The sequence below is a fragment of the Thalassophryne amazonica genome, chromosome 10 (assembly GCF_902500255.1).
Source record: "Thalassophryne amazonica chromosome 10, fThaAma1.1, whole genome shotgun sequence".
NCBI classification, from domain to species: Eukaryota; Metazoa; Chordata; class Actinopteri; order Batrachoidiformes; family Batrachoididae; genus Thalassophryne; species Thalassophryne amazonica.
The window spans coordinates 61,091,327-61,107,138 of record NC_047112.1 but is presented as its reverse complement, the minus strand read 5'-3'; the positions used below and the strand labels follow the sequence as shown (position 1 = coordinate 61,107,138).

General features: G+C 42.7%; 1 protein-coding gene across 1 annotated transcript in view; it reads right to left on the bottom strand.

Moving 5' to 3' along the window:
- The window catches only part of LOC117518848 (cAMP-specific 3',5'-cyclic phosphodiesterase 4D-like), a 166,908-nt gene that overhangs the window by 26,054 nt on the left and 125,042 nt on the right, over window positions 1–15,812 (bottom strand). The window contains exon 11 of the mRNA XM_034180090.1: window positions 8,395–8,494. Within this exon, the coding sequence (XP_034035981.1) occupies window positions 8,395–8,494 (100 nt within the window). The remainder of the gene's footprint in view (window positions 1–8,394; window positions 8,495–15,812) is intronic.

The window sequence follows — 15,812 nt, the reverse complement described above, 5'->3', positions numbered from 1 at the left end:
AGAAGACCGTCCGGGAGGCCCTGGCACGGAGCCCGGACCCGGGGAATGGCCCAAAGAACCATCTTACATCCCACCAGAAGCCAGAGCTGCAGTCCTGGACTTCTGTCAGGGTTCCAAGCTCTCCTGCCACCCAGGGGTGCAAAGAACTGTGGCAATGGTTCGGCAGCGCTTCTGGTGGGCGTCCATGGAGGCCGACGTCCGGGAATACATCCAAGCCTGTACCATCTGTGCCAGGGGCAAGGCAGACCACAAGAGGACCCAAGGACTTCAACCCCTTCCGGTGCCTCATCGCCCCTGGCCCACATCGCCTGGACTTTGTCAAAGGCCTCCCACTGTCCCAGGCATGATGACCATCCTCACGATAGTGGACCGATTCTCCAAGGCGGCCCACTTCGTGGCCCTCCCGAAGCTCCCAACGGCCCAGGAGACAGCAGACCTCCTGGTCCACCACGTCGTACATCTGCATGGGATACCAGCAGACACTGTCTTGGATCGTGGTCCCCAGTTCTCCTCTCAAGTCTGGAGGAGTTTCTGCAGAGAACTGGGGGCCACCGTGAGCCTCTCGTCCGGGTATCACCCCCAGATGAACGGACAGGCAGAACGGGCCAACCAGGAACTGGAACAGACACCTACATTTTGTGACATCCGCGCACCCGACAGCCTGGAGTGAACATCTGGCCTGGATCGAGTACGCGCATAACAGTCAAGTGTCCTCCACTACCGGCCTCTCCCCGTTTGAGGTGTGTCTGGGGTACCAGCCCCCATTCTTTCCTGTTGTGGAGGGAGAGGTCGGTGTGCCCTCGGTCCAGGCCCACCTGCGACGATGCCGTCGGGTGTGGCGTGCCGCCCGTTCTGCCTTGCTGAAGGCCCGGACGAGGGCTAAGGCCCATGCAGACCACCGGCGTTCTCTGGCCCCTGCGTACCAGCCCGGGCAGGAGGTGTGGTTATCTACGAAGGACATTCCTCTCCAGGTGGACTCCCCAAAACTGAAGGACAGGTACATTGGTCCCTTCAAGATCCTCAAGGTCCCTCAGTCCGGCCACAGTGAGGCTCAACTCCCAGCTTCACTGCGATCCACCCAGTATTCCACGTCTCCAAACTCAAACCACACCACACCTCACCCCTCGTGTTCCGGACCGGCGCCGCCTCCTGCCCGGATCATCGACGGGGAGCCGGCTTGGTGCGCCGGCTCCTGGACGTCCGTCGGAAAGCGATTCCAGTACTTGGTGGACTGGGAGGGGTATGGACTGAGAAACGCTCCTGGGTGAAGAGGAGCTTCATCCTGGACCCGGCCCTCCTGGCCAACTCTACACTCGACACCCCGACAAGCCGGGTCGGGCGCCAGGAGGTGCCCGTTGAGGGGGGGGTCTGTGTGTGGCCGCTGAAGAGGAGGTACTGCTGTCCCACCACCAGAGGGCACCTGCCTGAAGTGCGGGCTTCAGGCACGAGAGGGCGCCGGAGCAACCGGGAGTGACAGCTGTCACGCATCAACAACGCCAGCCTGTCACTCATCATCACCACATCACCACATCTCCATAAAAGCCGGGCAGCAACTCCACCGCGCTGCCGAGATACGTCGTAACCCTCGAGGTAAAACTCTCAGCTGTTTTTTGCCGAAGCAAGTAATATTCTTGAATATTTTGCAGACTTACCTGGTGATTACTCGCAGCTGGATCTGGGGTTTGCGGACTGTGGAAGAGTTGACGCTCTTCACTCCTCACATCAACTCGATAAGTAGTTATTCAGGCTCTGCACGAACTGTGTCTGTTCTAGAGGTGGAGGTGTTTTTGCCCACCGTGAAGGAACTGTAGCTGATTGTTTACTGGTGTGTTTTTCTCACACCCACCATTAACTGTTTTCTGCCTCCTGCCAGCAGTACCAGATCTGACAGCTGGAGATGGTGGCCACCTGGGGATTCAGGACTTGGCGACTCCGGTGTGCTCCAGAGCCGGTGGCAGTGGAAATCGTGTGGGATCCGGCTCTTCTCTGGATGGTGGTCTCCTATCCTCGAGCCTGCCCACACGTCACCTTTGTATATTTGACTGTAATCCAAACTCTGCATTTGTCTGTGTTTCGCTGTGCACATTTCACAACAGTAAAGTGTTGTATTTTTGGCTCATCCATTGTCCGTTCATTTACGCCCCCTGTTGTGGGTCCGTGTCACTACACTTTCCCAACAGGTTGTGGGCTCAGCCCCTCCCTCTTTGCTTTATTTATTGAGCCCTCTGCTCAGGAAACACGACAAAATGATGAAATTCAAGGTATCACAATAGCCAACACTAACACGTAACAGCCTGTTTTGCTGATGATATTATCACTTACCTACAGAATCCTAATGAATCATTCCAAACTTATGTCAATTTTAAAAGAGTCTGGACGTTTGTCAGGTTATCACTTAAATATTACTAAGACCCAAGTCTTGACCATCGATTATCAACCAAGTAATTTAATAAGACAACAATACAAACTAAAATGGGACACAAAACAGTTAAAATATTTAGGTGTGTTCATCACACAGGAATTTGATAATGTCTTTTACTTAAATTTTAATAAAATAATTGACTCGATACAGAAGGACATTAGTCAATGGTCATCACTTACACTGGATTTTGGTTCAAGAATTGAGATAGTGAAGTTTAATAATTTTACCAAGATTTTTATATTTTGTTATGGCACTGCCATTATAATCCCAGACTCACATTTTAATACTTGGAACAAATTAATTTCACGATTTATATGTGCAGGTGCCAGACCAAGGGTTAAACTTAAAACACTCCAAATATGTAAAGAAAGTGGTGGCTTGGCTGTTCCTAATCTGAAAAAATATTATTTTGCAGCCCAGTTAAGAAATATAGCATGTTGGTGTTCTCCTAAATTTGAATCAGGATGGAAACAAATTGAGATAGATTTAGAGCCTATACCACCAATGGCATTATTGGGAGACAGTATGAACAAGCCAAATAGCAAAAACTGTATTGTACAGAACACTTTATTTATATGGCATAGAATAATCAGAAAATATAATTTGTCGAAGATAGTCGGCATTTTGGTCTGGCCCTCCTTTTCACAGTTTCAACCAGGCAAGTTGGACTCCACATTCTCAACTTGGAAAGAAAAAGGTTTATCAGCTCTGTGTACATTTATTGAGGGAAATATTTTTAAACCTTTCGGAAAATTGAAAGTAGAATTTAATTTGGATAATTTAGACTTATTCAGATATCTGCAGGTTCGTCATTTTTATAATGTTGAAATTAAATCTGATGATCCCAGCACAAATAATGTCTTTTTGAAAGTATTCACAGACGCTTATAAACTTTTACCCGGTAAAACAGTATCCAAACTTTATAAAGGGCTGCAAAAACAAAAAGGTAATAACACATTTCATATAAAATCTAAATGGGAAGAAGAACTCAGCATTGTCCTGTTAGAGGGTGATTGGCTGAAGATGTGCAATACACAACAAACCACAACAAGCTCCAAAATACAAGGGTTTGTTCAGCCGTGTTGGAGACAGTGTGGTCACTCGAATGCCAATCACTCTCACATTTTTTGGACGTGTACAAAATTAAAACCTTTCTGGGACAACGTATTTGAAATAACACAAACTATTTTGTCATATGCAATTCCCAGGGATCCCCAAATCTATCTCCTCGGCCTTCTAACAGAAGAGGCTTTTCAGAAAGAGGACATATACCTTTTTAAAGTTATGTCAGTTGCATCGAAAAAAGGTATCACAAGGAACTGGACTAAACCCGACCCTCCAAGTCTTAATCACTGGCTGGACATTATCGAAGAAATCTACATTATGGAGAAACTGACCTTTTCCCTTAGACTTCAAGGACATGTCTTTTTAAAACGCTGGAAAAAATGGTTAGAATACACACAAAATGTAAACTAAATGTAAACAGTGACCCACGTTTGTTTGTTTTGTTACTGCAAAAACCCCAATAAAAAATAAGTATTAAAAAAAACAAAAACAAAAACTAGTGTATCCTAGCCTTAAATTTTTTTGTGAGATTAGAATATAAGCAATGAAATTATATGGATATTTTAGTACATCAAATACTGAATGAATGAAAGGAATTCATGGAAATGAGAAGCAGACAGAAGCCAGTACAAGGTGTCAGAGTTGTGTTCTTCCCTACAGACACTAGTTTGTTCACACATTTATTTCAATTTGGTAGAATTATTTCTTAGTTGTCTGTGTGAAATTTAGTGCAGCGGATAATTGAAAAAATCTTTCAAATGGTGATACAAGCACCAAATTTGGCACAAATACTCCTTAAACATTACTCTTTTGAAAAAGCAGAGTGTCTGCTTGAATTGTCAACAGACGGCCAGGTAGGGATCAATACATGAATTACACAGGGGTCAAAATTAAAAGATGCTCCAGTCATATAAAAACTATAGCACATTATTTGTCTGATCATAAAGATTCCAAAAAGGTACAGTTTGGACGATCTATGACTGAATTCTATAGAGTTATGGGGTAAAAATAGCAAAAATGGTGACAAAGGTCAATTTCAGTTTGTGCAGGGGTCAAAAGTTAAGGTGCCTTGCCACTTGCACAAATATGATTCCTGCACTGGCATGCAATCTGGTGCAAATTGCGCAGTGCAGGGATAAAATTCGTGCAAGTGCCAAGGTAGCTTTAACGTTACTCAAATTTTAGTAAAAAGTGATGCAAATTATTGGTTGAGCTAATAGGATTAATAAATGGAATAGTTTTGATTATGTTGACTGTTTGGTGTCCACAGTAAAGGTCAAACAATGTTGATGTCCACTGGATTCTATGGCATATAACGTGTTACCCTGTAATATGATAACTAAGCATGACAGATGGTGCAAACTAATCATTTCTCAACTCTACTACTCCATTGGAATATCTTACGAATAATTGCCCACATCCGTTTCATTATTTTAAAAAAAGTTCAAGCTATAGGGCCTTTCAAATTTCACAAACTGAGAAAATTTAGTTTCTACCAAAATCCAAGAATTTTGACACAGGTTTATTTTTGTAAAAATTTGCAAAATTACAGCTCATTTTTAATGAAGAGGACATATTTTCTGCTGGGAAATTCCATAGCGAATATTGTCTTTTCCTTCATCTCCGTCATGCAGAGTAACTACAAGAGGAAGCGCGTGTGTACATGCATGATGTTTTGAGACTACCTGTGACCCACCTTACATTAACATCCATAAGATTTCTTGTAAATCACTTTCAAATCAACCAAATGTTGGTCATAGGGTCTGATCCCTTGAATTTCTTCCCCTCATGCAATGAAATTCTAAACTGTTTCCAGACAGCATGAATTTTGATCATATTGGCAAGATCATATTATGAATCCCTTATCTAAATGCTCACTCACTCGCTCATCTTCAACCGCTTACTCCAATTAAGGGTCATCGGGGAGAGGGCTGGAGCCTATCCCAGCAGTCTTATCTAAATGCTAAGGCCTTGCTCTCACTGCCTCCAATGCGCTTACCGAGTCTGCAGGCTCGGTAAACACCGCAGCGGGCCACTCACACCGCCCCCGTCTGCTGAGCGGAGCTGCGGCCAACTCCGGCAACAGGTCCAGAGTCTACACTCACTGTTTTGATGCGAGCACTCTGGCAGCCCCAAGGATCGACTTCTTGCAGAAAAATCCGCAGCGCCACAGGGTCTCGGTAACTGCAGCTGCAGAGCTCCGTGGGCACTGAGAGAGGTTTGTATCTTTTTAATGACTTGGATTTTGTGCAGGTCCCGCATCTGTACCCCACAACGGTAACACCGGAGGCATTGTGAGCGAGGGGTAAGGAATACAATTATAGTGGTACCAAAGAAAATTCTTTTATGACTTCAATCTTAAATATAACGCAATGTTAAAATACCCTCGGCCTTATGAGCATAAAAACAGGAAACAGAATGTGACCTTTTGATCTCTTAAAATAGGTCAAGGTTAGCCATTTTTTAACTTGTCCAAGGTCTATGTCCCAAGAATGGTCCCTGTGAATTTGAAGATCCTGGCAATAATAGGAATGGACTTATGCTGAGCACAGACAGATGGACGGACAGACGGACGCAAAGTCTTTGCAATACCAGATGGGCATTTTTTTGGCCTGTGGTAAAAAGCCCAGTGGCACTATACCTTTAAATGGCTGTAGCCTTATAAAGCTTTTCAGAAGCAGGATTTATGCTGCGCTCAAAACACTCAGAAGGTCAGAGATTCTGACCTCCAGCTCGCAGAAAGATGTCGTGAATGCTCAGCTGGGCCGGAATTTTCACTCAGAAACTCATGAGGAAATGGAGCAACTCGAGGATTCAGAGTTCACGTCACTGCCATTCATTGCAGCCGCATTTGCGAATGGTTAGACACAATGTTACTAATGCTGAAAAAGCATCTATAAATAAAATTTTAAGAAGACATTACTGTCATATGTAACATATTCACATTCTATGCCAGGGGTGCCCAAGTTCGGTCCTTGAGATCTACCTTCCTGACAGTCTTAGTTGTTTCCCTGTTCCAACACATCTGAATCCAATGAAAGACGTGTTAGCAGGCTTTAAATGAGCTTTTCATTTTCATTTTTCAGGTGTGTTGGAGCAGGGAGACAACTAAGAGTGTCAGGAAGGTAGATCTCGAGGACTGAACTTGGGCACCTCTGTTCTATGCCCACATTCTATTAGTTAAGCTAGCACACCACACATCAGCAAAAACATCTTTGATGATTTAATTTAGCACAAAAGATAATGCTAGCCTAGCTCTACTGTGATAGGCTAAGTAGTTGTCTCTGAGGTAATCTCTGGAATACACTTTTTCTGGAGGTAGGGATTTCATATATTGGGTCTTTCCGAGTTTCCGAGGGTTCTGAATGAAGCATTAGACCAAGTGGTAAGCTTTGAAGGCGTCAGATGAAGCCCTACCAGAAGAAAAGTTGCAGTTCCTTGACTGGCCACTTGAGGCTGGCTCCAAAACAGAGCAGATTCTCTATAGAAACCCTATGGGTGACATCACACAGGTTTTTGTCCAATACAAATTGGACCAATACAGTCTGTTTGGACACATCATATGATACCTTGCCAACATTGGATGATAAATTAAGAAAGAGAAGTATTTCTCAAAAGATTGGTGGATTGCATGTCAGCATTGTTGAATGAAACATTTCATCTCTCACCGAATGGATTATTCTTTTCCATTGAACAAATGAAAAAACATTCAGTATTTGTTTTATATAACAGCAAATATCCTTGTCATTTGATATTTTATTAATTTATAAACAAGAGAAAAAAGACATTTTAGTGTGTGTCACTGCTAAAACATGAAGAAGTCCAGTCCAGTCCAATTCAAAGTTGTTCTCAGTCAACTTGCAAAAATAGTCATCCATCCATTCATCCATTTTCTTCCTCTTTATCCGGAGTCGGGTCGCGGGGGCAGCAGCTCAAGTAAGGCCGCCCAGACCTCCCGATCCCACACACCTCCCCCAGCTACTCCGGGGGAACCCCAAGGCGTTCCCAAGCCAGCCGAGAGATGTAATCCTTCCAGCGTGTCCTGGGTCTTCCCCGGGGCCTCCTCCCAATGGGACGTGCCTGGAACACCTCTCCAGCGAGGCGTCCAGGGGGCATCCGGAAAAGATGCCCGAGCCACCTCAACTGACTCCTTTCGACGTGGGGAGCAGCGGCTCGACTCCGAGCTCCTCCCGAGTGACCGAGCTCGGTCACTCGGCAAAAATAGTCAGATAGTTCAAAAACAATCCTGATGATGCCGTGAATTGAGCTCTTTGTGTATAGACTACCATCTGCTTTTCTCAGTCCAGCGAAAAATTGCAACAGAAATGTGTCGAGCTCTTCATCTGACAGCAGTGCCACGCCACGTAGACACGTCCCAGCCAGTACTGCAAATGCCTCCAGTTGGCTTACAGTGTACTGGATTAGTTTTTTTCATATCTGGAGAATGAGCAGCCTCAATTTGTTTTTAAACTAACCACCGTCACCGGTAGTGTGAGCACACGTGGTGGTCACAACGTGCAATAGCAAAAAACATATATACCAAAATTGCACGCAAAATCCCATTATTACACGGTAAGTGGAACACAATGGCAAATGGTACAAATAATCCATGTCACGTGACATGCAATCCACCAATCAAATGACAAGGATCTATTCAGCCATAATATAACACTGAATAACTAAAGCTAATCAAGCTGTAAGTAGCTTTCCAGACTTTGATGTCTGAGTATTAAAACACCCTGGACCTGTGCAGTGTTTTGAGTATTTTTAAAGTAATTGAAGTAGCCAGATGATTTAGTTAATACAAAGTTCTGAAGGGGTTTTTATTATTATTATTATTATTTTATTTGCTTTTACATTAAGATCTGCCAGCATGCAGATGTAGATGGAGAGAGGGCAGAACCTACTGGTGTTTATAAGGAACTGGTTGGTGACTCCTGGGTGGTCAACATCATGGATGGCACTGGCGAAAAGAGCAGCCATGATCTCCAGGTCTGTGAACACTGCCTGTGATGGACAGTAGGCAGAAAGTACAGTCTTTCAGAAGAAAAAACATATACAATAATCTGTATTTAAAAATCATAGAATGGAAATTATCCAGCAATATATATATATATATATTGTGAGACAAAGGAACACCTCCATTTCGGAGTGATAAAAGACAAGTTGGGACATGCCCAGCTCTCCACAATTTCACTGATACTTACTGGACTGGTAAGCATTGAAAGCCGAGATAGACATGTCCCAACTTGTCCTCTGACACGCCGAAACGGAGGTGTTCCTTTGTCTCGCTTCCAAAGCGAATCGGTCTTAACGCGCGAAGCCTCCGCGCGGCTTTCCATGACAAAATCTCTTGTTAAAAGTGAAATCTGCTGGAAAATGGCTGATGTCCAGCTCTTGTGATAACCAGAGAAAGAGCACACAACGGTCTCATATCCACAGAGCCATCCGTTTAGAAATGGTCCGGTGGCTTGTGCCGCGTCGTCGCAGCTCGGAGCGCGGTGCGCCGAGCGTCCTTAAAGGGGTCCTTAAAGCTGTAGTAACAGTCCTTATTCTCTGTGAAGCCCGTAAAATTTTCACCGAAAGCCAGATAAATTTTTCAAATGGTTTCCAGGTGCCAGTCTCTAACAGCTTCTGAAAAAATTCTGATGGAAAAAAAATCCTTTTCATTCCGCCATTTCCAGACAATGAAAATCCGACGAGGGGGCGGGACCACTCCTTCCCAAGGCGTGCTCACAGGCGAATGACATCACCGACAGGCGTGGAAAAACTCACGCATGCGCACGAGGGTTCAAGCATGTCTGACGTAAAAACATATGAATGAAATTCATATAGTTTTTGAAAAAATAAAAGGATCGTTACTTTATTGACAGAACTCGTATATATATATATATATATATGTATATTATATATATATATATATATATATATATATATATATATATATATATTTATTATATATATATATATATTATATATATATATATATATATATATATATATATATATGCACAGTGGGGCAAAAAAATATTTTGTCAGCCCCTGATTTTGCAAGTTCTCCGACTTAGGTAGATGAGAGAGGTCTGTAATTTTCATCATAGGTACACTTCAACTATGAGAGACAAAATGAGAAAAAAAAAATCCAGGAAATCAAATTGTAGGATTTTTAAAGGATTTATTTGTAAACCATGGTGGAAAATAACTATTTGGTCACCCACAAACAAGCAAGATTTCTGGCTCTCACAGACCTGTAACCTGTAACTCTTCTGTCCTCCACCTGCTACCTGTATTACTGGCACCTGTTGAATTTGTTATTTGTATAAAAGACACCTATCCACAGCCTCAAACAGTCAGACTCCAAACTCAACCATGGCCAACACCAAAGAGCTATTGAAGGACACCAGGAAGAACATTGTAGACCTGCACCAGGCAGGGAAGAGTGAATCTACAAAAGGCAAGCAGGTTGGTGTAAAAAAATCAACTGCGGGAGCAACTGTAAGAAAATGGAAGATATACAAGACCATTGATAATCTCCCTTGATCTGGGGCTCCACGCAAGATGTCATCCCTTGGGGTCAAAATGATCATGAGAACGGTGAGCAAAAATCCCAGAACAACACAGAGAGACCTGATGAATGACTTGCAGAGAGCTGGGACCAAAGTAACAAAGGCTACACACTATGCAGAGAGGGACTCTAATCCTGCAGTGCCAGGCGTGTTCCCCTGCTTAAGCCAGTACATGTCCAGGCCTGTCTGAAGTTTGCAGAGAGGATATGGATGATCCAGAAGAGGATTGGGAGAATATCATGGTGTCAGATGAAACCAGAATAGAACATTTTGGTAAAAACTCAACTTGTCGTGTTTGAAGGAAGAAGAATGCTGAGTTGCATCCCAAGAACACCATATCTACAATAATGCATGGGGGTGGAAACATCATACTTTGGGGCTGTTTTTCTGCAAAGGGGACAGGATGACTGATCCGTGTTAAGGAAAGAACGAACGGGGCCATATATCATGAGATTTTAAGCCAAAACCTCCTTCCATCAGTGAGAGCATTGAAGATGCAACATGGCTGGGTCTTCCAGCATGACAGTGATCCCAAACACAGTGCTCGGGCAATGAAGGAGTGGCTCTGTGAAAAGCATTTCAAGGTCCTGGAGTGGCCTAGCCAGTCTCCAGACCTCAACCCCATAGAAAATTTGTTGAGGGAGTTGAAAGTCCATGTTGCCCAGTGACAGCCCCAAAACATCACTGCTCTAAAGGAGATCTGCATGGAGGAATGGGCCAAAATACCAGCTACAGAGTGTGCAAACCTGGTGAAGACTTATAGGAAACGTTTGACCTCTGTCATTGCCAACAAAGGTTATGTTACAAAGTATTGAGTTAAACTTTTGCTTTTGACGAAATACTTATTTTCCACCATAATGTACAAATTCTTTAAAAATCCTACAATTATTTCCTTTGCCTCTCATAGCTGAAGTGTACCTATGATGAAAATTACAGACCTCTCTCTTCTTTCTAAGTAGGGGAGTAGGTTTAACATGTATAGTTTTGATAAAGCCTTCTAATTTCAATTTATTACATTTTATATAGCACCAAATCACAACAAAGCTGCCTCATGGTGCACACACAAACAAGGTCTAACCTTATGAACCCCTAGAGCAAGCACACAGGCGACAGTGGTAAGGAAAAACTCCCTCTGATGATACTGAGGAAGAAACTTCAAGCAGACCAGACTCAGCGGCCATTCTGTTACAAGGATTTTACAAAGCTTTACAAAGGTGAAAAAACAGGAAATCAAAACAACATGACATAATAACAAAAGACTATGTATTTGATATGCCGTACATTGGAAGGTTATGCCTTCCATCACTTAAGGCACTTTGAAACCTAAAGCTCCGGTCACATGGCACTAATGAAGGACACTGAAGACAAAACAAAACATGAAATCAGGACTTATGTTGACTTTCGGAGGCATTGTTTAACCATCATTCAGCTTTGTTCCTGCAGCTGGCAGGAACAAATGGTAAGTGCTTTGTTAGAATTTTAAAACTGCTGAAACATGTGAACGCATCCTGACGACAACCTCAATTCGTCCATATTCTGTTTTGCTGTCTGTCTTGATGGTTCCATATCGTTTGCGTAGTTTCTGTAATGTCAGCGTTCCGTTTGATTGTTGTCCAACGTCTCCCAACCTTCCAAGTCCGAAGTCTTGCACGAACATTGATGATATCTGAACGGATCAATACCTTAAGCTCCAATGAGCTGCACATAACATCCTTGCATCGCTGATGACTCGTCCATGTTTGGGACGAAAAGCAACGTTGTCATACAGAAACAATAGCAGTAAGAATGTTTTATCAACTACTTTATCTATGCATGTTTCAACCATTTGTGGCTGGGCTTCAAATGCACACACGTTGTTGTTGTGAAGACAAACAACACCTCTCACCTCCTGTCAGGATAACCAAATCCCACACCTGCAGGTTCTGCGGACATGAGGACAAGGCTGGCTGCGCTGGGTCTCATACCCGGTGTCATCGTGAAGGCTTCATTTTGACTTTGTTTAAAGTATTAAGGTTGACGCTCACTTCATTTTTCTTTCGTTAGTTTCGGTTTTGTTTTGTTCCTTTTTGCGCTCTTGATTTGCAGGCTTTTTGGTGATGGGGAAGGTGCAGGATCATTCGTCCACCTTTTCTTGGCGATTTGTGACTTTGCGACTTTTTTCATTCAGCGATCACTGTGTGCTGTGTGACCAGGCCATAATAGTTAATTTGCTTGGTCTGTACCAGGCATGAAAATGTTATGAGGCTCATTGTTGTTTACTTTGGTTTGATTTGTTTTCACAAGGTAATATTTCTAAACCAAAACTTGTAAGCAAAAGCCATGTGTGTGCACACTGCCCCCTCTTTAGACAGAGGTTCTGTATTTATGTTGCGAGGTTGACATCATCGTACCTATAATTTGTGTTGTGAGGATGTTTGTTGCAGCCCAGTTTTATTCTGCCAACTGCTCCACTGAGACAGGTCTGATCACTTCCAAACTCTGGCAAGGAATGGCTTATGATCATGGCTTCCTGAACTGGGTATTTCTGAGTTTAACTTTTGCACCACTGTCAAGCGCGGACTGATTAAATAAATAAATGGTAAATGGACTGCCTTTATATAGTGCTTTTCCATCTGCATCAGATTCTCAAAGCGCTTTACAATTATGCCTCATATTCACCCGGATGTCAGGGTGCTGCCATACATGGCGCTCACTACACACCAGGAGCAATAGGGGCTTAAGGACCTTGCCCAAGGGGCCTTAGTGATTTTCCAGTCAGGCAGGGATTTGAACCGAGGATCTTCTGGTCTTAAACCCAACACCTTAACCACTAGACCATCACCTCCCCCAAACAGATTACTTTCTGTTCTTCAAGACTTCATTTTTGCTGCCATGATTGTTGTGGTCTCAATAACATCTCATGGATTGCGAGAATTCAGTATGATTGCCAACGTCATATCTAGTCTATTAGCAGAAAGGAGAAATCACTGCCAGACAAGCGTTTCTGTCAGTCACAGTCTGAAAATAAACTTCAAACTGATTAACTTAAACACTTGTCAATTAATAATAAAAATAAAATTACTTCTTTGTGCTTATCTGCAGTTTGCAAACCAGCTTTAGAAGTGCATACTCCCACCGACTGTATTGGAGTGTGTGGAATAATGGTATTAATTATTCTAAGTCTATACAATGCAGAACAATAAACAATAAATAAATAAATGACAAATAAAATAATCAAAATGTGCAAAAATATCTTAACACTTGGAAACAGCACAGTTTGATCATTTTAACACAATTATACAGTATTTTGAAAAGACTGAACAAGAGCAGTCTGTCAGTGCTGTAGTTTATTTATAGCCTAAAACCACAGCATTAGTGTGCTAATTCCAACAGCGTGCTTACATTTTTTTTATTTCTTTAATGAAAAATGCTGAAAATTTTTAACTCGGGGAAAATGGGTGCCTCTGCTAGCAGATGCAACTTTGGGGGTAAATTTTGATATTATACTGTGCTCCTTAGTTTTGAGTATATTACAGTGCATCCAGAAATTATTCACAGAGCTTCACTTTTTCCACATTTTATGTTACAGCCTTATTCCAAAATGGTTGAAATTAATTTTTTCCCTCAAAACTTTACACACATACCCCACAATGACAATGTGAAAAAAAGTTTTTTTGTTTTTTTTTTGAGATTACAAATTTAGAAGAAGAAGAAGAAGAAGAAAGAAATCACATGTACAAAACTATTCGCAGCCTTTGTCATGAAGCTCAAAATTGAGCTCAGGTGCATCTTGTTTCCAGTGATCATCCTTGAGATGTTTCTACAGCTTAATTGGAGTCGATCTTGGATCAGTTCAGTTGATTGGACATGATTTGGAAAGACACAAACCTGGCTACATATAAGGTCCCACAGTTGCCAGTGCATGTCAGAGCACAAACCAAGCATGAAGTCAAAGGAATTGTCTGTAGACCTTCGAGACAGGATTGTCTTGAGGCACAAATCTGGGGAAGGGTACAGAAACATTTCTGCTGTTTTGAAGGTCCCAATGAGCACAGTGGCCTCCATCATCTGTAAATGGAAGATGTTCAGATCCACTAGGACTCTCTCTAGAGCTGGCTGCCCATCTAAACTGAGCGATCAATTAATCATGGCAGCCTGCCTGGAGTTTGCCAAAAGGCACCTGAAGGACTCTTAATGGCCCTGTCACATGGCGATTCCTGAACTATTTCAATTCAATTTATTTTCAGTTATATAGCACCAAATCACAACAGAGTTGCCTCAAAGCGCTTCACACAGGTAAGGTCTAACCTTACCAACCCCCAAAGCAACAGTGGTAAGGAAAGCCTCCCTCTGAGGAAGAAACCTCAAGCAGACCAGACTCAAAGGGGTGACCCTCTGCTTGGGCCATGCTACAAACATAAATTACAGAACAATTCACAGAACAATTCATGGATGAATATACAAGAAATGCTATTGGCGCACAGGACAGGAGGATAGCCAACATGAATACAACTCCCATCTCTGGATGGAGCTGCACCTTAAACAGAGAAAAAACAGAATCAGGCATCAGAAAGACAAAAAATACTGTATAATTTGTCAGCATTAAACAACAAGAAAAACAGAGAAATACTAAGGTGATCGCTGGCCACTAGCCCTAACTTCACTAAAAGACCCAGAATTTAGGTAAAGTTGAGGCCGCAGCCCGCTCCAATTACTAATAAATGAATTAAAAGAGTAAAAAGCGTAAAAGAAAACTGTACCAGTATGCTAGCCATATGAAACGGAAAATAAGTGCGTCTTAAATCTGGACTTGAAAATCTCCACAGAATCTGACTGTTTTATTGATGCAGGGAGATCATTCCACAGAACAGGGGCACGATAAGAGAAAGCTCTGTGACCCGCAGACTTCTTATTCACCTTAGGGACACAAAGTAGTCTTGCACCCTGAGAACGTAAAGCCCGGGCCAGTACGTAAGGTTTAATTAGGTCAGCTAGGTAGGGAGGTGCCAGCCCATGAATAATTTTATAGGTTAGTAGCAGAACCTTAAAATCTGATCTCACTGGGACAGGAAGCCATTGAAGGGATGGCAAAATGGGTGTAATGTGGTTGTACTTTCTGCTTCATGTCAAAAGTCTGGCTGCAGCATTCTGAACCAATTGGAGACCCCTAATGCTAGACTGCGGTAAATTGATTAGTCCGTATGAACGCCGCGCATTGACTCGTGTGGTTATTCCACCAGCTGCAGCTGATCCACAACGTGAATTCTGCCTTCCAGAACGCCTCTTTATGTAATCATTTGAATTATCTACCTGTTGCCGTGGGTACATAAGGGCTGGATTGTCATTCCTACACTCATATTGTTATATTTAATAAAAAATTATAAGCGCATGCAGGTGCTGCTGCTCTTGCTACCGCTGTGTTCAAGTACCGTCGGAAATTATGCAACTTTTTTGTTGTTCAAATTCAGCAGTTGCTTGTGGCAAAATAATTAATTGTATCCACACAAAAGATGAATTCTTCCCTATATAAGGTGCCTGAGCCCACTGAACCTGACTCCCCACCCAGATAAAAAAAGCAGCAGCAGCAGATCTCACAAACCGACTTCTGCACTGTGTGAAAACACTCAGCTGGTCGAACGAAGTCAAACTAAACAATAATGTTACAAAAACTAAACAAACAATTTAAAAACGTCAAGAACGAGAGAAAAACGAAACACGGACAAATTGAAATTTTTCGTTGCCCTTCATTCAAATTTTTCAACAGTTTAAAAATCATGACA